At 34.7% G+C, this 25,433-nt stretch overlaps 2 protein-coding genes and 1 pseudogene across 3 annotated transcripts; 2 read left to right on the top strand and 1 right to left on the bottom strand.

Moving 5' to 3' along the window:
- The first annotated feature begins 2,984 nt into the window (after positions 1–2,984).
- LOC143531722 (polygalacturonase 1 beta-like protein 2) lies at positions 2,985–5,203 on the top strand. Its single transcript, XM_077026965.1, has 2 exons — positions 2,985–3,096; positions 3,209–5,203. The coding sequence occupies exons 1-2, from the start codon at positions 3,031–3,033 to the stop codon at positions 5,042–5,044; spliced, it is 1,902 nt and encodes a 633-aa protein (XP_076883080.1). The 5' UTR covers positions 2,985–3,030; the 3' UTR covers positions 5,045–5,203.
- Positions 5,204–16,694: 11,491 nt separating this feature from the next.
- Positions 16,695–21,674, top strand: LOC143531699 (uncharacterized). Its single transcript, XM_077026942.1, has 19 exons — positions 16,695–16,813; positions 18,254–18,291; positions 18,395–18,417; positions 18,641–18,747; positions 18,831–18,882; positions 18,961–19,045; positions 19,374–19,464; positions 19,587–19,625; positions 19,716–19,783; positions 19,870–19,932; positions 20,015–20,070; positions 20,145–20,218; positions 20,303–20,395; positions 20,464–20,565; positions 20,647–20,727; positions 20,799–20,890; positions 20,992–21,007; positions 21,149–21,259; positions 21,350–21,674. Exons 1-19 carry the CDS (start codon positions 16,709–16,711, stop codon positions 21,455–21,457), a joined length of 1,404 nt encoding a protein of 467 aa, XP_076883057.1. The 5' UTR covers positions 16,695–16,708; the 3' UTR covers positions 21,458–21,674.
- Positions 21,675–22,127: 453 nt separating this feature from the next.
- Positions 22,128–25,229, bottom strand: LOC143531761 (ubiquitin-like-specific protease 1D; annotated as a pseudogene). The gene is made up of 12 exons (XR_013135078.1): positions 25,141–25,229; positions 24,999–25,008; positions 24,239–24,481; positions 24,075–24,163; positions 23,945–23,977; positions 23,773–23,868; positions 23,466–23,556; positions 23,287–23,384; positions 23,040–23,162; positions 22,852–22,966; positions 22,338–22,451; positions 22,128–22,247 (listed from the first exon to the last, which is right to left on the bottom strand). The product of XR_013135078.1 is annotated as a ubiquitin-like-specific protease 1D (transcript).
- Between the last annotated feature and the right edge of the window lie 204 nt (positions 25,230–25,433).

Here is a 25,433-nt window from a genome sequence, read left to right as displayed (position 1 = left end):
AGGGCTTGGATTAACATTTCGGAGGATCCCGACGTCGGTAAGTTTTTTAATATTAAGTATTTATTAAAAATGTATTTTAGTGTTTATTAAAATATATACTAATTGTTACAAATAAATTTAATTTGTAGCTAACTTTCAAACCACCGGGGTGTTTTGGAAGAAAGTATTTGAAGCTTGGTCGCGATAACCGGTAAACCCGAAGACTACCTGGGAAAAGAAGCGGTTCAAGCCCACTGGAAGGGGCTTAACGCCGATTGTCAAAAATTTGCCGGGATAATTAACCGGTTGAAGGGGTCTGGCTGGCGTAGCGGAAATAACGAAGTCGCATTATAGGTCAAGCCTTGAGCGAGTTTCGAGCTCAGGGTCACACTGTTGAGCGGTCCGGGAAACCGTTTAAGTATTTGAGTTCTTGGGAAAAGCTACGTCGTTGCTCGAAATGGAATGTGGTACCAACCGTTCCGGCCGCCCGACGAGCCGGCTCATCCCGGCCTTCAAAAAGGTCGAAGACATCGTCGTCGACAAATCCGAGCACACCAAACACACCCTCCGATGCTTGTAGCTTCTTCCTCGACGACACGGTCAATTTAGCCGATGATTTGAATATACCCGACGAAGATGAGGTAGAGGAGTTGCCTCGACCACGCGGGAGATCGAGGAAAAATAAGGGGGAAGGTTCGTCGTCAACACGATTCAATACCGAGCCCGTTGAAATAAACGATTGGGTCGGTCGTTTGGAAACAAATGCCACCGTAATTGGAGTCGACATTCGAGCATCTAACAAACAACAAGAAAAGCTGAACCAGACATTCGAATTAAAACAAATGAAAGACGACTACGAATCCCTCAAAGCGGAGGGGTTTCATGAGGATGCCGAATTATTGATGCAACGCCGACGTGAAAAAATGCGCGAATATTACGGATATTAGTTTCTTTTTAGTTATGTTTTTTTTTCTTTAGTTATGTTTTTTAATATTTTTAGTTATGTATTTTTTTTAGTTATGTTTTTTTTTTGTATTTCTTTTTAATTTTAATGCATTTTAATTTAATTATTTAAATAAATAGGTTTTTATTTAATTAGTTTAATTATAGAAAGAAAATAATAAAAAAACACACTGTGGGCCCAACTTGTAGCCCTTACACCATTACACCCCAAAAACAAATTTCCACTTCATGCTGACTAGGGGCCACGTGTCACAATTCGTCCCAAATTATAGCCCTTTCACTACACATAGCCTTATATAAATGGGACCGAATAGTTATTGCTTTCAAATGTACACGTTATAAACACTTCCACCTGCAATTAAGAAAATTTAAAATTAATCCTTCACCCATTTTTTACTTTTCCGGTTAATCAAGTACTTTCTGGCTTCACATACGGAATGACCCACGTATTGTTCGCATACGGAATGACCCACGTACGGAAGCTTATCCGTCACCAAGGATTTCCGCTCATTGTTCGCATACGGAATGACCCACGTATTGCAGCTTTAATGGCTTCACAGCCTGTTTCGCCAAGGTGACATCTATAGCTATCTATAGCCTCTCATATCATTTGCTTGAAGTTACCACCTATGGTAGAGTTGTTCATGAAGCAACTCAAGACAGGCTAAGCTTACTCGACTCAAAGATAAAGTTGGATTGACTCAAAATCCTCTATCAAGCTAAAAACAGGGTTCGAACAACACTCGGTTACAAGTTGAGTCAACTATTTGCTTAATAATTCAACTCATTTATAGATTAGCAATAATAATAGGAGATTTTTCGGAGATCATGTTCGTTCTAGTGATTCAGATATGAAGGCTATAGGTCGGTTTCATTCTAGATTTCTAGTGCTATGAGTGTGGAGAGTTAAGAGCTCAATGAACCCATGTGGAACCTCTACTTGCAATTGGGTTAACATAGCATTTGAGGAACCTCTACTTGAAATCATAAACAAAAAAGCAACCAAATAAAGTTGCCTAGAAAAAATTTTCACATAAATGGTAGTCTCTATTTCGATCTCACTAGACTTGATATTACACTAACAGATTTTGAAAAGCTTTTAGTCACATGAATAACCATAAACTTTCGATGTTGAAGTTTGTGAACGCCAAAATTATTCAAATAGAAAGCGTGATGCTTATAAATTTTGTATGCTCCAACCTTCTGAAATTATTGTGATAATAATTTTGATTAGACATGTAACGTTACAACATATAAAAGAAAAATATTTCAAAGAAATTGGTTTCTGACTTTCTGATAGAAAGTAACCAACAAAGCCCAACGTTTATATGCTCAAATAGTGTGCTTTATTCACACATGATCCATGAGCAAGTGTGCAGAAAATAAAAAAGATAAAGATAATATTCCCCAAATATTTGGATAATCATTATTTTCAAATTGAAGCACTTTTAGAACGTTTATATACAGAAATTCAGAACATGTGAAATAATATAATGAAATTAATATTTTTGTTTTTAGGATTAACATTTTAGTACTTTATTCACTTATTTTTACCTTTATATCAAAATATAATGCACAAATCTCTTTCTTTTTTGTATTTTCTTGTATCGCCGTATAGACTAAAAAGCTTATCAAATGCCAGCACGTATTACCTTATTTTTACCTTGTATCATAAGATATTAAGATAAACACAAATCTCTTTCTTTTTTATATTTTTTTACCACTGTATAAATTAAAAATCTAACCAAATGCCAGCACTTATTACCTTATTTTTACCTTTGTACATAAGATACTAACATAAACACAAATCTCTTTCTTTTTTATAGATTTTTTTACCACAATATAGATTAAAAAGTTTATCAAATGCCACACTTGTTGCCATAAAAATATAATGAAACAAATTTATTACATCTAAAATTGTAATACGATAATTCGAGGTTATCGAAATTAATGAAAATTGTACGAGGGAAATGTTTATTTATGGAAACATTTCTCAAAAATAAAAAAAAAATTGGTTCAAAAGTTGCACCATATAACTCCCCACCTCCAACCAAAAAACAAAACATCATCCTCACTCACCCTTGCAAAATGCACAAATCAAAAAACAACTTCTTCTTCACTCCTATCTTGATTCTCATCTTCTCATCAATCAATGTAAGTTCATTCAAATTCAAATTCAAATTCAAATTCAATCAAAACCCACATTGCATTTACGTTCAATTTCATTACCCACTTTTCAATTTCTCAAATTTTTCATGTTTTACAGGTTCTCGTATTCGCCGGAGTAACAGAAGACCCGTTTACCCCAAAGGCGTCGTTAATCCGTTACTGGAACAAGCAGATCTCGAATGGGTTGCCGAAACCCTCGTTCTTAATCGAGAAAGCGTCCCCGCTCACCGCCGTACAGTCGGCGGCGTTCTCCAAACTCGCCGGAAACCAGAACGCACTCGCCGGAAAGCTACCGGAGTTCTGTTCCACCGCGAATCTGTTGTGTTTCCCTGACGTGGGGCCCAGTCTCGAGAAGCATTCCGGCGATGTTAACTTTACAGAGTACGCGGAGAAGAACTTTACGAATTACGGGTCGGGTCATCTCGGAGGATTCGATTCGTTTAAAAATTATTCAAATGATGGAAATTCGGCACTTAACTCTTTCCGACGGTATTCACGTGACTCGGTGGGCCATGGGGATAAGTTTGCCACGTATGCACGGAACACTAACGTCCCTGACCAGAGTTTTAACACCTACGGCATTAAAGCTACCGGAGGTAACGGAGACTTTAACGGCTATGCTGAAGAAGTTAATGTACCGAATATGAGATTCACTTCCTATTCGGATAACGTTAACGGCCGTGAACAGACGTTTGCTTCTTACTCCCAAGACGCTAACGCCGGTGATCAGAGGTTTACTAGTTACGGCAAAAACGGTAACGGCGCCGTTAACGGGTTCAAATCGTACGGAAACAATTCGAATGTTATCGGCTCGTCGTTCTCCGGCTACGGCGAGAACGGTAACGGCGCTAACGATTCGTTTACTTCGTACGGAGAGAACGGAAATGTGCCGCAGAATAACTTCAAGAGTTATGCAGATAACGGTAACGCCGCCGTTAATTCGTTTACTAGTTACAGAGATCAGTCGAATGTCGGTGATGATACATTCAAATCGTACGCGAAGAGTTCGAATGGAGCTATCGAGAAGTTTAATAATTACGGCAATTCGTTCAACGAAGGCACTGATACGTTCTCCGGCTACGGTGGCGGAACGGTTAATAATCAGAAGTTTGGATTTAAAGGCTACGGGGTGAACAATACTTTCAAGGATTACGCCGATAAGAAGAGAGCTTCGTTTGCTACGTATGCGACTAGAGCAACGGCAGCGGAGATGGCGGCAATGAAGACGAAGTCGGCGGCGAGTGGCAAACCTGTAAATAAGTGGATTGAGCCGGGTAAATTCTTTAGAGAGAGTTTGTTACAATCCGGGATGATAATGCCCATGCCTGATATTCGCGATAAGATGCCTAAAAGGTCCTTTTTGCCCCGGGTGATTTTGTCTAAATTACCCTTTTCGTCCTCTAAGATCGCGGACTTGCAAAACATATTCCACGCGGAGGATACCAACTCGAGTATGTATCGTTTTATCGCGGGTTCGTTGAGCGAGTGCGAGCGCAAACCTAGCGCGGGTGAGTCGAAGCGGTGCGTTGGGTCGGTTGAAGACATGATTGATTTCGCCACGTCTGTGCTGGGCCGAGATGTTGTGGTTAGGACAACTGAGAACACGAACGGGTCGGGTAAGAGTGTTAAAGTTGGGTTGATTAAGAAAATTAATGGCGGTAAAATTACAAAGTCGGTTTCGTGCCATCAGAGCTTGTTTCCTTATTTGCTTTACTACTGCCACTCGGTTCCTAAGGTTCGGGTCTATGAAGCGGATCTACTTGACCCGAGTACCGGTTCGAAGATTAACCATGGGGTTGCGATATGTCACATTGACACGTCAGCCTGGAGCCCGACCCATGGAGCTTTTCTCTCGCTAGGGTCGGGCCCCGGGAAGATTGAAGTTTGCCATTGGATCTTTGAGAATGATATGACTTGGGCCGTTGCTGATTAAAAAGCTTGTTGGGCTTAAAACCCTGTTTGGGCTGAGTCGGGTGCAAAAGTGAATCGCTTGTTCGAAACAGTAGAAATCTGGATTCTATTCGCTTATATCATTTTCATTTTTTTTTGTTTTAATATTGTAATGACTGGTTTGTTTTTTTAAGTTAAGAAATTCGAATCAAAATCATTAAAAATACATAAATGTCTCCCTTAAATTTTTGTATTTTATGTGCAATAAAAGACTGTTTTAGAAACCTTCCTGAGACTCTCTTAATACTATGACAATGGGATTCAGTTACAAGCTAATGGACATGACATGAATGAAGCATTTGGTTTTGACCGAACCCGGTAAAACTGGTGGAAAGCCGCAGAACCGGTAAACTGTTAAAGGCGTCGGTTCAACTACAACAATAGCGTCCTTTAAACCGACAATTCTCAAAGAATTGATGTAGTATTGTTAGCTGTGGTTAACTATAATTCTATAAATCTGGTTTCAAGACAGTGTTGGTTAGAAGATTGATGGTCAAAACTTAGTTGTATATTTATGCAAAAGGTGGACTTTATATCAATAATTAATATTAGTAATTACGATTGAGATATAATTATTTAAATGACGTCCTGTGAATGAACAGAAAAAATATAATAATAAAGTTTTGGTGAAAACTATATCTATCCGAGTATTGTCAAGAAGTATATGTTTGTCGTCATGTAATTTGATAATTGATTTTTGTTCGCTATATTATTTTATTATTTTTCCTATAACTCAAATTGACCCCTTACCAAAACCTAAATCACTCCTCATCATTATAAGATGTTTATAACTGTTATTTTATTAGACTAGACATCTATTTGTGTATTTTACTGGCATCAACTGTCAATAATATATTTAGTCATAAACTTCTCTGTTCTTAGATGTTCCCAGTTTCAGATGGTGAATATAATTCGTGTTACTTGTTAAAGTTTTGAGGTTAAAACATCTCTTTCAATATACTATTATCATGTTTAACTTGTAGCTTTTATTAAACCTATAATTGGAAGGACCTTGATTTGCTGACCACTTTGACATTGAATTCTAGAACTGCAACACTAGAAAACAAGCTAGTCAATTATAGAACTATTAATTAGTTGTCAGATATATTGTTGAATTGATGGCTTCAAACCTGTCTTAAAAATAAACATCAGCGTTTTTCATTTGTTTCAAAATATAAGTTAAAACTGGTCCTTCACTAGAATAAAGATCAAAATGTTAACCATTCATAAGTTTGCCACTATACTACAATAATCTGAAAACATTTCGATAGGTCATTCCATTTACCTAACCAATAAATGAAAGTAACTAATAAAGCTTAAATTGTCCATCGTCGTGTTTTTACCTTACATGCTAGCTAGTCAACTCGAGTGTCATGTTTACAATTTTGTCAATTCTGATGTTTTATTGTGAAATGATGCAAATATATATTATTTTCTTATTGAAAAAAGTTCAAATATTATATTCTAAAACTCCAAATTCACAAGCAATTCGACTGTCACATGACACAAACAATAAAAAGGAGTGCCAACCGAATTATAATACTTCACATGAGGAGAAACATGAGCAATATAAAATAAAAATATAAAATAAAAGAAAACAAAATTTTGAAATAAAAACAAATTTGTTTAGTTAATAATGGGCACATGGTACTAAAGTAACATGTATTTGATTTTTGTTTTTCTGCTCTAATTTTAAATGTTTGTGTGTTTAACACCAAACTCTTTTGTGGAATTCCACTACGTTCAAATGATTTGAAACCAACTCCTCTCCTTTTCAATAAATAATAACTAGTGTTTTAATTATTGTTTTTGTTTTGTAACTACTTTTTATTCATTATGTATGTATATAAATAGATATCAAAGATTAGGAAAAATAATTTAAAAAAAGGCAAAATAATGATAAGGATAATACAATTAATGATGATTATAGAACACTAATAATGACATTAGTATTAAAGTTTGGAATTGGATCCCCTTTCTAGAAGATACCCATCTTTCAGAAGTAATAATACAAATAATGAGAACATTATTATATTTTTAATTACGCATATCCAACGTACAAATAAGTAACATGCTTTGGCTGGTATCAGCCCAGTGACATAGATAGTATGTTAAACATCTAAAGGTTATGAGTTAAATCCATGGAGTATAAAAACGTTTGTCTTAAAAAAACATATTAAATGATTCTCATAAGGTTGTTTCATACCCGAATAACTAAAACGAAACTGTGTCGTGATATACTGTTTACGCTATGAGACTTGTAATTAATATTTGATACTCATTTGGATCCGGCCTAACGTCCATTCCCATGTAAAACTTTTATTTTTTGTTACATGGTTTGTAAATCAAACTACGTATGTATATGTATATATATTTTTTATAAATGTGGGTTATATAAATAAATTAATGCTATCAAAGTATTAATTAAGATGTTTTCAATTCGTGTAGTCGGTTTTATATGAAAGCCATGTGTAAATTATTAGAATTTAAAATATGTTTTAATTAAAATAATAGGCATCGTTTAAACTTAACAGATGTGGACTATTAAGTTCCACTGGTCCAAAAGCGATGAAGCATAATTGAGGCCCATATGTGGGCTATGAGGACAAGTTGTGCTGGGCTGTTAACTGTACTGATGTTTAATATGGAATTTCTTTGAGCTTCATTCCTCACTATAAAAACAGATTTGTTATTGGGCTTCAAGAGTACACGAAAAGGACATTCTTATGGGCTAGAAGCCTAGAAGGCTTAAATGCAACTTTTTAGATTTATGGACTGATTTCAGTTCGTTATGATACTAGTTTCTTTTAGAATTTTGTCATTGTATTTAGAGGCGGTAAAAATCCCGGTTCCGGAACCGAGCCAGTGTACCCAATCCGTGGGTGTGTACCACGTTTCAGTTTCTCAGACTAAATTGTACTTAGACCCGGAACCAAACCGGTTACACCTCTACCCAGACCCAACATGGCCAAAATCCGACCATACCTGGAACTGGTTCCTACTCAATCCGATCAAGTTCTTGACTTTGTTGACCATACCTGGACCGGTTCTTGAAAAACCCCGGCTTACCTCTAAATGTAGTTCTGATTCATATATGTCAGTATTTCTGATAGTATACATAATAGTCAATATGCGGTTTAGGTGTTGGAGCTTAATAATTACTTAGGGAGATGTCTCAAGAAGAATCGTTAAGTTGTCTTTCTTTTTTTCTTGTACTTCCTTTATAAAACTATAAAACGTTTAGCCATTATTTTGTCCCCTTTACCAAGAAAAAAAAGGAGGCAAAATGTCTAAAAGTTATCCTTTTAGCCATTATTTTCGTTTTTGCCTATACCTTGTAAGTTTCATGATTCGAAGTAAAATATATAAGCATTTCGGTAAGCCTAAATTGCAACTTTAGTTCTTTCTTTTCTAATAATAATCTAATTGCGAAGCCAAAATGTAGAACTTCGAATCACACTTGATGAACCAAATTATAGTAGAATAATTTGGAAAATAATATGCTTGGTTCAGTTCAGTTTTTTTGATCTTGTGGAATATACAACCAAAACCAAATCAAAAGATTTAGTTATGCCAAGACCAAAAGTCAACAATTATTTATGCATTCAGTTCGATTTTATCAGTTAATTTTATTACGATTTGATTTGATGGTGAGCATGCGATTCACTGCAAAGAGTTGCCTGGGTTTAAATACAGGCATGATTTGGTTAGGGATGTTCTATGCGATGTTCTTAAACGAGCCGGAATTTCGGCTAAAAAGGAAGCCCCTGTAAACTTTCTCACGGATCCTCAAGAAGGGAGATCTACATTACGACCGGCTGATATTCTTGTTTTTGGGTGGGTAGGGGGAAAACACGCTTGTGTCGACCTCACAGGAGTGTCCCCTCTAGTTGGGATTAGGGACAATGGGTTTGTAGCAGGCCAGACAGCATTGAAGGCGGCATCGGGCAAGGTTGCGAAACACAGGAGAGCTTGTTTGGAGAATCAACACGTGTTTATCCCCTTTGCCTTTGACACTTTTGGTTTATTAACTCCGGATGCCGTGGACCTTTTAAATAGGGTTCAGAAAGTTGTGAATAGTAACGTATTGGCCCATAAGAATCGAAACTTTGTTTTTTGTAGGATTGAATTTGCTATCCAAAAGGGGCTTGCGGCGCAGCTTGTTGCCCGCTTACCTGCCACTTAATTGTAAATCATTTGGATGTTTCTATAATTCAATACGTTGTGAAAACAAAATATTTGGTCATTTACAACAAAAAAAAATAAAATAAAATAAAAAAATTGATGGTTAATTTGCTAATCATTGCATGTTTTTTGTTGTATTTAATCCAAATTTCTCAAAAGATTAGTTTCTTATAGTGATATAAGCTAAAAAGATATATTTTTTGACTTAGTAATAAAGGTTAACATAAATATAGAAATGTAACTAGTCGACAACAAATATATGTCCAATATCAACAAGAAGTTTTGTATGATTTTAAACTTACTCAATTGGGACATTGGTGGCTGACCTGTGAATCCCCAAAAACCGAAATATAATGACACCTGTAAAAAAAACTGGCCCACCTTGACCACGTGTAACATCCATGTAATAAGTTGAAAAACTAATCAAAAGAACAACAATGCTAATATCTTAAACTTGTACATTACGAATAAAAATTAGTACCTCAACTTTTAGAACCCTGTTTTGCAAGGGTGTGCTCTATGTCTCCTTATAGCTTCGAAAGGACTCTTATGCCCCTCAAATTCATCCAACAATTAACTGTTTCTTTGTTCAATTAAACGCCAAATGAAGTTGTACCAAAACGATCGTCAAAAGCCCTTGCTGATCGTCAACGATAACGGTTACGGTTACGGTTACGGTTACGGTTACGGTAACGGTGACGCCGTCGCCGGAGACGCGTTACACAATCCGACGGCGGCGATAACTTTGATATTAAAGTCGTGGCTCAACGGCCACTGGTTACGTTACGTGCTTCTATTTATATGTTCTCCGTTACTAATTCCTATCGTATGCGTGATGTCGCCGTTCCTTTGCGCCGCCGAGGTCTGTTTCTGCTTCTGCCGCCGTCGCCGGTGCCGGATGAAGTCGGATCCTCCGCAGCCGCCGCCACTGCCGCGTCATCGGAACGATGTGAATCCGAAGGTGAGTTTGTTAGATAGGTATCTGGATGATCAGTTAGAGCTTGCGCTTGAGATTTTAGATGAATGTGGCGGTGATTAGGTTATTGTTATGATTATATGGATGATTTTGATTGTAATCGGAGTAATAGTAATGATTTGTGTTAGATTGAGCAGGTGTTGTATAATGATATGTTCATCTTGACTTGATTGTATGTATATAACTAATTTCAGTGGTACCTAGAATTTGATCAAATTGTGCTATCAAACAAAATATTCTGGATTTCTGATTATAGCTTTTTTTATTTTTATTTTTATTTTTTGCTGAATTCATAAAAAATAATCACACACCACAAATCTATCTATATAAATAATACATAGCAAGTAAACCTCAAATCCAAATGCCAAATATGTCCATATATGCCAAATGCTTCTGTGTTGTTGTTTTAGTTGATTACAACATATTGTCGGGTCCGGTAAGTTTTCTTACCTTTTTTTTTTCTTTAACGGTGTTTGGTGAGTTTTCTGGTAACAATTTGAAAATTATAATTAGGAAGAGGTAGAAAGCCAATTGGAATAGGTCAATTATGTGTTGTCATGTGATGTTGTGAGGTGTGACACCTTAGCCCACATGAGGCCTAAAGTGCGTGTATGTTGCATTCAATCAAATTGAAACATTTATAGTTGATTGAGATCTTACAATTAGAATATTAAGGGAATAAGGGGTTTTCATAAACGGATCATGTAGTACTCCCTCATGTCTTAGTCACATATTCTTAGGGTGATCATTTGAACACAACTACCCTAAAGGGGTGTGGCACCAACTTATGAACCCAAAACTATTTTGGTTACACATTAGCGTAACACTTGTTTTCCTCAGCTTCGTCTCCGGGTTATTAATATAAACGGCCCTACCCGCTCCACTTCCGGCAGTGTACCCGCCCAACCCAAAACTACTCTTATCTCATTCCATAAAAACGACTTCTTGATTTCTCTCCTAATTATTAATATCGACAATCACACGTGATCATTGTTTGATAACGTGAATACTAGAAATGTTGTACTAATTTCTATGGAAAAAAGGCACAATTATAAAATTATAAAGCTTGTTATATGTTAAGTTCATATAAGCACCAAGTAATAAGTCTCAGAATTATAAGTTCAGTTCATCTAGATATTAAAAAAGAAAAAAAAAGGCACTTAGTCCACTAACCGAAAAGAACTAGTATAATTTCTTACAAGCGTTATTGACTTTTATGACAAAACATACAAGTTTGCATATTAAACACATTTTTATGTAATTTGGTATTTCACTATTTTGTACCTTTATTTGATAATAATAAATTAACGCATTGGTGGGATGTTAATGGATGGTTCGTGGCGATGGCAAAAATACTATAAAGCCTTCATGTCACTAAAGTTGTTTGGCATGCATTAATGATTAATCCCTCTAAAGTACTGTACAAACAAAACGATTTGAGTCATGATTGAAAGAAAATTTAAACTTACTCATGATTCATGAATATATGTATACTAAATATCACTTCGTGTCCTGAAGAAAGTTATTTCCTGACTTTCAACAAGAAAAGAATGATACTTTATAAAGTCATATGTGATACGAATTTTCTAAGTGCCCCCTTTTGAAAAAAAAAATTATCATGGAAAACAATACAAACTACTTTTAAGATAAACTAATTTTGTACAATTGTACTAGGATATGTAGTGAAGTGATGATATAGACTAAAAGATTTAAATGTAAATTTTTGTGACAAGTTGAATAAAACTGTTTACATACAGGTTGATTTATATTATGTTTATCTTTAACAAAACTGGATTTACATGGATGAATTAATTATAAGGCGACTTGTTATACCTGTGAGGAGCTTCACATGGTCCCGAGTGAAGAATTAGATGTTAATACTCTTAGGTAACTTACCATACTATGAAAATACTTGGATTGTTTGTGTAAACTCGTTCGAAGACAAAGACGGAACTCTTTGTGTGGGCCGGGTTGCATTTTATTTTTTATTAAAACTATCAACTTATTAAACATTTTTTTTATTATAAATAAATAACTGTTTAGAATCTTGAAAATACAATCGAAAACGTGTTAGAAGGAATATCCAATGTTCACTCCAGCTTTCTCCTTTGCTTGTTCCCCTTGTAAAATGATTGCGTCCAGCAAATACACTTGATACTTATCCACCCTCAACATCTTTAAATAACACAAGCGCCCCCTTTAGTTTTGCAAACTCATAATAGCCCCCATAGGTGAATCTTTTTTAATACGAATTTTATCATTGGTTATTATTTGAGATATTACTTTAGTTCACTACTAAAGACAATTGAGTGGTAAAAACTCCATTAGATAAATATAATTACAATTTAGTTCTAGCTAAATTAAAAGAAAAGGGTAAGCTAATACCTGATACTCCTATGATATGGATAGAAATGGAGAGGTTGGTATACTTTGTTTAGATGGTTAATGATGTGCATAAAGTGGTATATAAAAATTTAACAAATAATGACCAAGCACAACGAGTAATAAAAACCTAGAATATCCTAAACCAAACCACAAGCAACAGGCAAGTGAACCTATCGGGTGTAGAATAGCTATGGGAAGACCGGGAATATCGAACCCTAGAGACACTAATTTAAATAACGAGACTAGTTCTAAAAGCTAATTTAAAATAATAATTAAGAAAATATATAATTTTGGATTTTTATTTATTTTATTTTAAAAGCTAATAATTAATTATACTAAATACTTAAATAAATTAAAGTAAACTAGAAAATTAAATTACCGAAAAAAAACTTTGGCAAATTCAAATATGGGAGCAAGAGTTATCTAGGCAAGGAATCCGAATTGTGACAACTCGGGCTTTTATCGGTTACGGGAAAATGCTACGGGAACCGGGAATCTAAAGGTATGAAGCTCTAGGAGACTTAATGGATCCTTAATCAATCTCAAGGTGTCGCCTAAAAAGAAATCTTAGAGATCATGTAAAAACACCGGCTTATTGGTTCACCTGTCAGTTCACCAACTATGATTAATGACCCTAAAAAATAGCTAACCCGTCAGTTTCACTATCTCAATGCACCTAAGTACACGGGGTGGTTTATGAACAGTTTAAAGGACACGGGTAAACAGTGAAATTAAGGCAAAAATAAGCAAACCTCCTGTCAGATAATTTATCCTAAAACTCTAACAACGCAGACAAACCCGACAACTTATCACCCGTCGGATATTTAAGCTAGTAAGAATATAAACTTCTAATAATATGCCAAAAATCAGTTTCTATGGTAAATGAGCTCAATAAACCATAAACAAGTTGCCAACACACAGTAAACAACCATAACATGCAACCTATAATCAAAAGACATTCAATAAAGTAACATGTAAAACATTCATTTAGACACAAATTAAAAATAAATACGCATGAGACACATCCAATAAATATATTCAAGACTTTTAATTAATCAAAATCCCATAAACAAAACCCGCAAACGGACAAGTCCAAAGCAATTGGCAAAACATCATCACAATCCTAGATAACTAAAAAGGTTTTAGCCAATAACCATGTTCAAGAAGACAAAATAACTAAATTTAAAGACCAAGTTCATAATAAAAATAATAAATCAAACCAAAAGAACCGTGCTTGAATGAGTAACACTTGATTGCTCCCTTCTCTCTTTCTCTTACTTGAACAAACAATAGCCAAAATAATATTCTTATGTCTTGTTTGCTGCTACTGTTGTATCTCACGAAAAACTCCAAAAAGAAGAACAATACTAATTATTTTCTATGACTTACGGCCGCCCCCTTCAAATAGATTTCTAAAAAAATTTATATCTGGCAAACTAATATCCTAGCATTCTTAAATTCGTGACCTACTTGCTTGTCAAGTTTTCTTCTTTTTATTTATGGTCCAACCCATTAATTTTTTTGTTTAGTGAAAGCCCAAAAGAAACTCCACCAAATATTCTTGTTAACCGACCATGCTCCTGACTTTATGACATCTCCTAAAAATCAAAAGAAATAATTAATATAACCTTGAAATGCATTCAAGAAAAGTTTATGTATTCAACAAATTTTGAAACTTCTTTCTTTCCTTATCTTATTCATATCTTGTATATGATGAGCCTCATCATATATTTATTTCTTTTGTAAAACATAACTTGAGTCAATAGCCTGATAGTATTTCATAGGACAAACTAACTAAATGATTATTTTCAAATTCAGATAATGCTTCATGTTTTTAAATAGAATAAGATAATAATAATTATATCATTAAATTTAGCTTAAGAAGGAAAATGACACTAATAAAATATACTTATGTCCATGAATTCATTTGTTAGTCTTAAGCTTAGAAAAAAAAAACTCTATTCTAACTCGTTTCTCGGAACCTTTAAATCCAAATATAAACCAAATATAAATATATTCAATTAAAAACATGGCTAAAAAATATTTAAAAGTGTAGAAATATTAATATAAAAATATATATAACTTAGACCACATCAGTTAACTTAACTGCAAGAAACATTAACTTTAGTTAAAATATTAGTATATCTGTTTGTTTGTGTAATTGTGTTAGAAAAAGACAAGTCATGTTTTTATAGAAATTTCAATGACAATACATGTTCCCGTCCAATAAACAACTCCATATTAATAAATGACCCTACCAAAAGGACAAACAAAATGGAGTTGCGACCAATGCTACCAACCAATGAAGTGATACCGTGATAATAAAGATGAAAATGAAGACAATATTATTTATCTTTGCTATGTAATTTCTTGTATAATTAAATATGTCAAATATTACATGCATAAGTAGCTATGACATACAACATATATTTAATTTTTTTACGGTCTTGAATCTTGATTACTTGCAATATGATTTATGAGATTATCTATTATTTTGCTCATATCAAGGCCATTGTCAACACTAAGTCTCCTATAGTCCTTGAAGAAACACTAAACTGCCCCGGCAGATTAAGGATAATCTGGGGGTTAAGTAGATGTTTCCCACGAGGGTTAGGTCCAACAAAGATGGTTATTCTTCTCGACCTGCAAAACAGACACCGTGAGCTCGTCACTGAGAAGGGGGGGGGGGGGGGGTTCCTCCTTGTGACCACCCTCCGGCGTGAGAATCAGACTAGATTGCTCTGAATATAAGTGTATATTGAGAGAAATAGCTAGAGAGAAGATAAGATAATGATACCGTTCCAAGGTGTTGGAGTATTTATAGCCGAAGGTAGGTTTCCAAGCAGGTACGGCCAGCTGTATATAATATTCCTTTTCCACCAACCACGGGCTATGTTCGTGCCATGATGGGAGTTGGTGGGTAGGCAGCGGCTGATAGTGACATTTTGTACTGGAGCGTGCTCCTCCTCGTACTATTGTCGGTGAGCTGTCACCCTGTGATTGGTTCATGGGCTGCTTTTGTCAGATCTTGTCTATTTGTCCATACCTTGGTAGGTATAGTACAAAAGATCTTCTAGAAGCGTACGGACTGGCTCTTTTGGGCGGGAATATTCCCGCTCTGCTCATTCCTTCAGGTGACATTGCTGAAGTATAAGAGTTAGTGCCTTATGCGTGTAGCCTTACTGTTAGTGCGGGTAGCCTTCCTTCTTGGCTTGTACCCACAGCTGCGGGAACAGGCAGGGTACTGTACCAAGGGAGGCTTTCTTGCGGGAACAGCTGGCTTACTGCGTGTAAGGTCTTCATCTCTGAGCATGGTGGGTCCTGCGGATCAAGTTGATCTTTGCGCAGACGTACCTTTTCAAGGTGTGTCTTGCGGGTCCAACTGGTCTTTGCGGGGACCTACCTCTTCAAGCCTAGACTTCTTGTACATGACTTATTCATCTATGTTGTTTGTTTACTACTTTGCTTGCGTCAACTGGTAAGTTAATTACATTAAAAATTTCTTTTAGTTTCCAAGTATATCAAATGTCGTCCCTTATAAAAAAAATGAATGTTTAAACTTATCAAATCTAGAGAAACTTTGACAGCATTAACCATGCACATGTCTCTATTTATTAAATTAATCTTAGGTTATAAAACTATTATCTAAAGTTAAACGTTAACCATATTGACTACATATATGGATGAGATCGGTATTTTACTCGTACCTGTACCTGAAAGGACCCATACTAAAAATCAATAGATCTGGTTACTCGTACCTAAAATCAGTACCAAATAAACAGGTAATGGTACAAGTACTGGGGGAAGGGTAAAAATCATGGAACTATTGGAGGTCTCGAGTGGTAGATATTAGAAACCAAAGGTGCATTTTGTAAATACTGGTGTAATCGGAACACTTCCTTTATATTTTATATTTTTTATTTTTATTTAATTTGGCGCCTCGCTCGTTTTGTTCCATTCCATCAGTTTACCACCACTCCCAGCAACCTTCCTTCCTTCCTTCATTCGTTCGTTTATTCCCCCTATATATGCTCCACTATTTCTATTTCTCTCTCTAAATCTACAACAACCTCTCTCTAAGGTAACCGCCGGCGGTTATCAATGGGAGGGTTCCGTAACAGCAACAACGCCTCGCCGTCGACGGAGGACCGACGGTTATGGAAGCACGTTCACGATAATGTCCACGGAAACATCTATCTCGATCCGGTATGCTTTCCGTTATCCTTTTTACTCATACGCGCCACTATTTCATGTTCATTTTGAATTACTGCAACTGCTGTTACGTTTAATCGACTTTGAAGTTTATCGGCGGTTGTGTATCGCTAATATTCAATGCGCTTCTAGCCGATAGCGTTAGTGTTAATGTAAATATGTAATTATTTTTTGAATTTTGAAGATGTACGCTGTGTTAGTTAGTTAATTATTAGTTAAATTACTTGTTGATTTAGTGTGTCTCTATTAGGAACTAGCATATCATCAGCTGAATTTTAGTTAGGTTGAATTTCGAGTTAGATTAGGTGTAGCGCTATTTATTAGGTTAAATTTAACTGTTCTTTTGATTTATTCAACTTTAAGCTGCGGTTACCGGTTGATTTTGAAGTATATCGGCAGTTGAGTTGTGGTTCCGTATTGCTGATACTCGATGTAGCTCTAGCTGATAGCATTAGTGTTTGTTTACTTATTTTACGCATGTTGAAGATATACTATGTGTTAGTTAGTTAAATTACTTGTTGATTTAGTGCTTCTCTGATTAGGAATTAGGAATTATCAACTGAATTTTACTTATTGTAGTTAGATTAGATGTAGTGCTATATAGGATATCATCAATTGAATTGCTAGTTAGGTTATATAAAACTGTCCTTATGCTTTATTCAACTTTAAGCTGCGGCTACCGGTTGATTTTGAAGTATATTGGCGATCGCTTTGTGGTTGTGTATCGCTAATATTCAATGTAGCTCTGATCGATAACATTAGTGTTAGTATAATTATTTTTTGCGCTTTGAAGATAGTGCTACGTGTTAGTTGTTAAATCACTTGTAATTAGGAGGTAGGATATTATCAACTGAATTTTACTTAGGTTGAGTTTGTAGTTAGATTAGGTGTAGCTCTATTAGGATATTGTCAATTGAATTTCCAGTCAGGTTAAAGTAACTGATTGTGATTCTTATCAATGTATTTCCTTCATTATCTTAATTTCGTTTATTTGCTTACGGTGTGATAAATCAAATCTTTGATTGAGTTACTTAAGCCTTTTCTTGAATAAAATTGAAGTCAAATGAGTTGATGAGATTGCTTCTTGTGGTTGAAGTTTGGATATGTCGATTTCTGAATGGATAAAAGGTTAACAAGCTCCAGTTTGATGTGTTTCGTTGTTTTTATAGTAAGTTGCTAGGTTTTGAGTATTTTACCTATGCAGTAATCAGTAACCACAACTGTGCTTGAATTTTGATTACTAAATTTTTAATGCCAACGCCTTTTTATCATGAAAAGGTATATTGGACAAGAGATGACTGATTCTCTTAAATTTGTTGCTTTAGTAATAAGTGTCTGATTGGTGCATTCTTTGTGCTGCAATCTGAACTTGATTTTGATATAACATTCAGTGATTCAGATTATTATTTTTAATTTTGTTCACTGGAATTGCAGCTCTCACTGAAATTTATCGACACTGAGCAGTTTCAAAGGCAAGTTTTTTCCTTGTACAAACCTTTACTTCAAAGAGCTCATCACTCTGCATATATTTATTTTTACATAAATAGACTCGCTTAATTTTTCAACAATTGACAGGCTTCGGGATTTGAAGCAGCTTGGTAAGCCTTGGCTTATTTTTTAAGATAAGTATAATTATCATTTTGTCTACACTTTTTGGAAGCTACAGACGTGGGAAGGGAAGAATGTCGTTTATGATCTGTCACTGTAGCCCAACACTTTCTTATTGAACTATCAGAAGCAAAAAAACAAGCTATAGCTATGAAATTGATTTTTCTAATGAACTCTCACTGTAGCTTAACACCAAGTCTTTTATTTTGACAGGTTTATCACACATGGTATATCCTGGAGCAGTACATTCTCGATTTGAGCATTCGGTTGGTGTTTATTGGCTTGCTGGCAATGCAATTGAAAAACTCAAGGCACACCAAGTAAGATATGCATCTTGTTTCTAACTGTTTTGCTTAACTTTGATAGTCAATACTTAATTTACATGCCATGATTGTGTTTATAGGGCTTAGAACTTGACATTGATCGTGCAGATATACAGACTGTAAAACTGGCAGGTAATTTGGTTTATTATCACTGCCTTGCTATGTTGTTACTGTTTTATCATTATTATTTAATTTTACCTCCTTTTATAGGTTTACTGCATGATGTTGGTCACGGGCCATTCAGTCATTTGTTTGAGCGAGAGTTTCTCCCTCAAGTTATTCCTGGCTCTACATGGTAATTCTTAAATTACTACTCATGGTGCATATACTTAAAGTTGCATTTGAAAACAATTATCAGTTATCACAATGTTGATGATGTTATGAAGTCTAAGCAAGACTACAAGAGTACATGCTCATTAACTCAAGTTCTATCTTTGTCTTCTCAATTCTAGAAGTTTTTTCTTTATTTCTTACACAAACCAATTGTCTGCTTGGTTTGTTGTAAAACAATGACACTTTCTTTCGTTAACAAGCTGGTGAAAGTGGGTTTAATTTGCTTGATACTTATAAGTTTAGTTCTATGAATTGTTTTACTAATTTCAACTTGATTGGTGGTTTTTCAGGAATCATGAGGAAATGTCTTTGAAGATGATAGATTACATAGTCGACGAGCACAACATTGATATTGATTCTGGAAGCCTTAAGAAAGTGAAGGTTATATTATAGACAAAATTTTCTTATTGTCTTGTTGTACTTAAAACAAAGTAGCCTCTCCTTTTTCTTTTATTTTATCTTAAAACATAGAAGCATATTTTTTATTTTTCCATTTTTTACAGGAGATGATTGTTGCTAGTTCTGAAAATGCTACAATGAAAGTAAGAAATTGACAGCCGATGTCATGTCTATATGTTAAGAAGTAATTCTTTTGTATTAAATCTGTTTTTGTCATTTTTTGACCTTTGCAGACTTCAAAAGAGAAGCTTTTCTTATATGACATTGTTGCAAATGGTCGAAATGGCATAGATGTTGACAAGTATGTTATTCGATACAAAATCAACTTTTCTGCTTATCAATTGTGGATCTTGATCTGACATAATGTTATTATTATTATTATTGCAGATTTGATTACATTGTTCGTGACTCTCGAGCTTGTGGTCTTGGCTGCAACTTTCACTTCGAAAGGTAAGAATAAATAAAGTTTCTTATTATTCTGTGTATGATCCCTTGATTAACAATCATGCTTTGTACTGTAATAATATCTCAGGCTGCTGGATACTATGCAAGTCATAGACAATGAAATATGTTATCGTGCCAAGGAATGTGAGTACCTCATTAAGTTTTTCTTAATTAAAATCTCCGATCATCTATTGTCTTATATAATGACCATCGATCAGATCTCACGGTCCACAAACTATTCTATACTCGTGCTGATCTGCACCGTACAGTCTACACACATGCAAAAGTGAAGGTAGCTAAAATTTCAAACTCACAGCTGGTTGATATGAAAATTTTAAAATGTAATATGCTGTTATCTTTTGGAATTCTTTTGTAGGCGATAGAACTCATGTTTGTAGATGCTCTTGTGAAGGCAGATGATCATCTGCTTGTTTCTTCATTCATTCATGACCCATCTCAGTACTGGAAGGTAATACTTGTAAAGCTTATTAAATAGCTACAGTTGTTTTATTTACTTATGTTATACTATATCCGCAGTTGGATGATTCAATACTGAAGACTATTGAAACTGATGATGCTGATGAGCTGAAGGAATCAAGAGATCTGATCAAGAGAATTAGGAGAAGGGATCTATACCAGGTTTTTACTTTAATTAATAGTTAAATATGTGAAAATCAAAGATTAAAGTTAATTTGCTTATATTCTTATTCTTTTTGGCAGTTCTGCAATGAGTTTACAGTTCCCAAGGATAAGCTGGAGCATTTCAAACGTGTGACTGCACAAGATATCATTTGTTCACAGGTTTCTTAACCTTAATTCTGTCAAAATTTAGTTCTTAGTTATATGATTACTGATTGCCATTCCTGATTTAGAAATCTGGCGGTGTTAATCTGAAAGAAGAAGATATAGCAGTCAGCAATGTCAAGATTGATTTGACTAAAGGAACAAACAACCCGCTTGAAAGGTATAATTACAAAAAATGTTATTTGTTAATATTTATTTTTGTTTTCTTGCATCAATCTCATTGACTTTTCTTTCCGTCTCTGCATGTGGCTTTCGTTTCAGTATCAACTTCTTTGAGGTACACAAAATTTTTTATATAATAAGCAAAAAGTAATGTATTATCTTTTTTTCTTTAAAAAAATACACTAAACCTTAGTATATTTATGTACCCCATAACCCCATTTCACTCGGTTTCTCATCTTAGTTACTTAACATACAGGATTATGATAGTAAAGAGAAGTTCCCAATTAGCAAAGATCAAATAAGTCACCTGCTGCCTGCATGTAACCAGGACTTGATAGTCAGAGTGTACTCTAAGAAGCCCGAGCTGGTACTACTCTCGATACCCGATTGAATTATAAATATAAAACGGACCACGTGGGCTAAATATATAAGGAACTTATTTTTTATAATCGTGTAGGTGGAAGTTGTATCAGAGGCGTTTGAGAACTTTCAACTGAAGGCGTATGGAATGAAAGCACAAGTACATGGAACTCCTGAAAGGAAGAGGCGTAGGATCTTCCCATGATATTCAAGTTAGAAGGTTAATACAGCAAATATATACCTATATACGCACCCTGCTTTTGGTATTTTGGATAGAATTAAGGTGAAAAAACACTCATGAATATTACGTTCTTGTAACTGCGTCAGGTTTTAACCACTTGTTATGGTTGTAAGGATGATTGTACGTTAGATTTACTAAAATGTTGGTGGTTCAAGTGGTTTATAAATCATCATATTTTACATTAGTCAATTAATCCATTTTGGCTCTTTACGATCCATATATAATATATTTGCCAATACATGTTCTAAAACCCAAACCAACATGATCATTTTCTTAAACTACCCATCCTGAACCGAACATGCTTTGACTTGTCACCCCCTGACCTACCTGTTTAGCCAGGTATACTTAACATTAGAGATTAAAGCGAACTATCAAGTTGAAATATTATATAATAATTTTGAATAATATACGATGGTAATATCTTGTTTCACGAAGGTTGAAAATATGATTTCCAAGAGGTAAAAAAACAAGCTTCCGTAAAACCAAGCTGTATCACTTCACTTCCCAAAAAGATGCTCTAAAGAACAACTAAGTCCACCAAAGACTTCACATACTCCTTGTGAAAGTCAAAACGACTTCACATACTCCTTGTAAGCTTTTTACTAAAAAAGGTCTGTACAAAATGAAGAAACTATCATGTGGGAGACAAGACGGTCCCGTTATCTTTGGAAGTCTTGAATTCCTTTACAAGCAGATCATGAACTCTCCATCTCAAATTGGAAGCTTCCTTTGACGGAAACCATTGTTTCCCAAACTGATAACACACCAATATACACATTTTCAAATCAAACCAATAAAATAAACAACTCTAAATGATCAAGATACTTATAAACATTTGGCCTACCATTGATGATAAATCTTTCTCCTCTTTTAGTCTCTCTGGAGCTTCTTTAATGAAACGTTCCATGTAATATAGCACCAATAGCCCACAGTCATACGCGTTTCTCTGCTGTGGAACCTGGCTAACGATAAAAAAGGGCGTTAAAAAACAGATATCGGTTGTATGAGAATATTAAAGATACCTGTTGATACTGTCCCATATCTTGGTCAAATCAATTATTAAAAGAGGGGAGAGGGGGTTAATGAGTAGCTAATATTTAGGACCGGTTATTATTCTATTAATAAAGGGTAGCTAAAGTTTAGGGTAAGTTATTATTCTACTAGTGCTTATTTATATCTTTTGTTATAGTGAGGAGGATGTCAATGTTTATTATTATCAAAGTATTAGGTTTTCTTTAACCTTGTATCGGAGACTTCCCATCTCGAATTGGGTAATCGGAGATCTCCCATCTCGAATCGGGTTATTATTTTCAGTAATTGAATAGTTTGTTTGAGTCCAGATTCTAGACTCTTATCACCTGTATTTTTCGGTTGATAATACTAGGATCAAGATTTTCCCAGATTTCATCCATGACGGGGATTTCTAAAGGATCTTTTGAATTAGTTAGGTGGTTCCATTCTTCTTTCACAAACCTAAAAGACAAAAAATACGGTCACCAAAAAATGAATAAAATATTATTTAAAAAACAGATGTATATAATAGTACCTTCCAACATTATCAAAAATCTGACTACTATTGTGCAGCCCGAGTGAATCCAAATGAAGAACAATCGCACCTAGGTCAACTTTCTTAGTCGGGATGCATATAATCACTAAGCTCCAATGGGCACTGAAAAATCAAGAAAATGGTTGAATATTTATATATTTCTACACAGTAATTCCTCTTAATTTTCTTTCTTACAGCTGGTCAATACCTGATAAAATATTTATAATATTAAAAATTAAAAGCTTACCCTTCGTGAACAGGAAGAAGTATGTAAGCTTTCTCAAATATGTTTACACCTTTCCACCATTTTCGGAACTTTAAAAATGAATCTTCCTTGTAATTAAACTAATAACCAAAAATGAGTTATTCACCATTTCTTAAAATACCAGTAAAAAGAAACATTATAATAAAAAGGAAACTGGATACCTTTTGGAGCTTGTTATAGAAATATGTATTAAAGACGTGGTAGTTGCATCACCTGTTTTCCATGTTTTCTAATGATGAATGCCGAAGATATCTAGCCATATTAAACAAGCAAATATGAGTTACGGTAACATAATGACGTTGTGTGTACGTGTTGGTGACGTCGACCAAGTTGACTTTTCCCGGCATAGATATTAAAGCCAGGTAACTTACAAGATTACCCTAAATAATAACTTTCCTAAAGGTACTATTTTCAACAAATTTATGCATGTCTATATAAAAAGTTCATGACTGTTGATGTTTAACCTACTGAATATAAAAATTCATGATAGTTGACGATAGGCATGCCTCAGGAGCAAGACACTCCATGTCTGTGTAAATAACTTCAATCGGATCTCGATCATCCCTGAATTAATAAAGAGACACATAATATTATTATGAGGAAACTATGACTAATAGTTAGTGAACATAATGTGGCATACCTTGAAGGGTAATAGACTTTAACATCTTTCATGCTGAAAAAAATGAAAATTAAATTACAACAACTAAATACATTCAATGTTGTATATAACAATATTTTCCATAAATCATAAGAAAAACATGTACGAGTACCAGTCGCTTAGTTTTTCTGCATACGATGTTGTATCAAAATCATCAGGGTCCTCAATGTCCTCCTCATCCACGAGATTATACGATGTAGGCTATTAAACATAAGATTATATTGAGAAACTGTAACAAACCAAAACTATGTAAATAAGTAAATAAAAATGACTTACAGCTACAGGCTTCAACTTTGTTGAAGGTTGATTACTATGGTAAAAATGTTGAGGAGAAACAACAGAAGAACGGGTGACTTTTTTATTATAAAAAGTGACAGGGGATCGAAATTGTTTCAATCTGGAAGATGATTGCTGATTAGATTTTCCGCTATTTGAAACTTGACCGTTTAGACTCGTCTTTCTTCCTTGACGGGGATTAATCCACGCCATCTCTTTCTCAAAAGCATTCATGGTCCTCTCCTAAATAAAGTTAAAAAAATATATGTGAATGCTTGTATTTTTCTTTCTCGACTATTAGATATGAAACAACTTAATCAGGTGTTGCAGGCATCATACATTTGTAACAATTAAGGCTGTAAAAGAACCGAACGTTTGGCGGGAAGTTTGTTTATGTTTGTTCAATTGTGTTCATCAACGTTGGATAATGTGCCTGTTTATGTTTAAAAAAAATGTTTTTTCAATATTGTTTAATGACTTATCTAATCTGATCATAGAGATTTAAGCAAAACTATTATTAACTATAGAACAAAACTATATGCGTGCATTATGCGATTAATTTATATATAAAACTAACATATGAATATGAATGTTAAAAAAAAACACCAACACAAACTTGGTAGCCGGACCGAATTATTGACATTGTTCATTTGTGTCGATTTCCTTAATGAAAAAGAATTTCCGTTGGGTTAAGTGTTTGTAAATTGTTCCCTTTTCTAATTAAAGCTTAACAGACGAACATCATGTTCGGTTCGTTTACAGCCCTAGCCCTAGTAACAATATTAGACATTTAGACAATCATGTGTTAAAAGTCAATTCACAATTACTAATATACCTACCCCAAACATAATAAAACAAATAATTACTCATAATAATAATAACCTAGAAAGAAAAGACACTACCTTGAGTGGATGATGATGATTTTTAATTCTTGTTCTTCGTTGATATTCAGCTTCTCATTTGAGGATGGTTGCTTTAAGTTTGTCCCCATTATCCTTACATTTGGGACCCAGATTCAACAAATACCTCTTGTGTTTCAAAATCATTTTTTCAAGTTCATCGTCAGTTTTGTTTCGGTAATCAGTAGCAGCAGTGGCTTTGGTTTTGACGGGACGATGACGAGCTCCGGTAAATGATCGTCATTGAACAGCATTTCATAGTCCAACTCCAAACCATTCTTCCGTTTGCTGGTTGC

The sequence above is a fragment of the Bidens hawaiensis genome, unplaced genomic scaffold, assembly GCF_021521415.1.
Source record: "Bidens hawaiensis isolate Kalapana, Puna unplaced genomic scaffold, B.hawaiensis_p1.1 tig00009224_1, whole genome shotgun sequence".
Taxonomy (NCBI): Eukaryota; Viridiplantae; Streptophyta; class Magnoliopsida; order Asterales; family Asteraceae; genus Bidens; species Bidens hawaiensis.
This window is presented reverse-complemented; position numbering and strand designations above follow the sequence as displayed.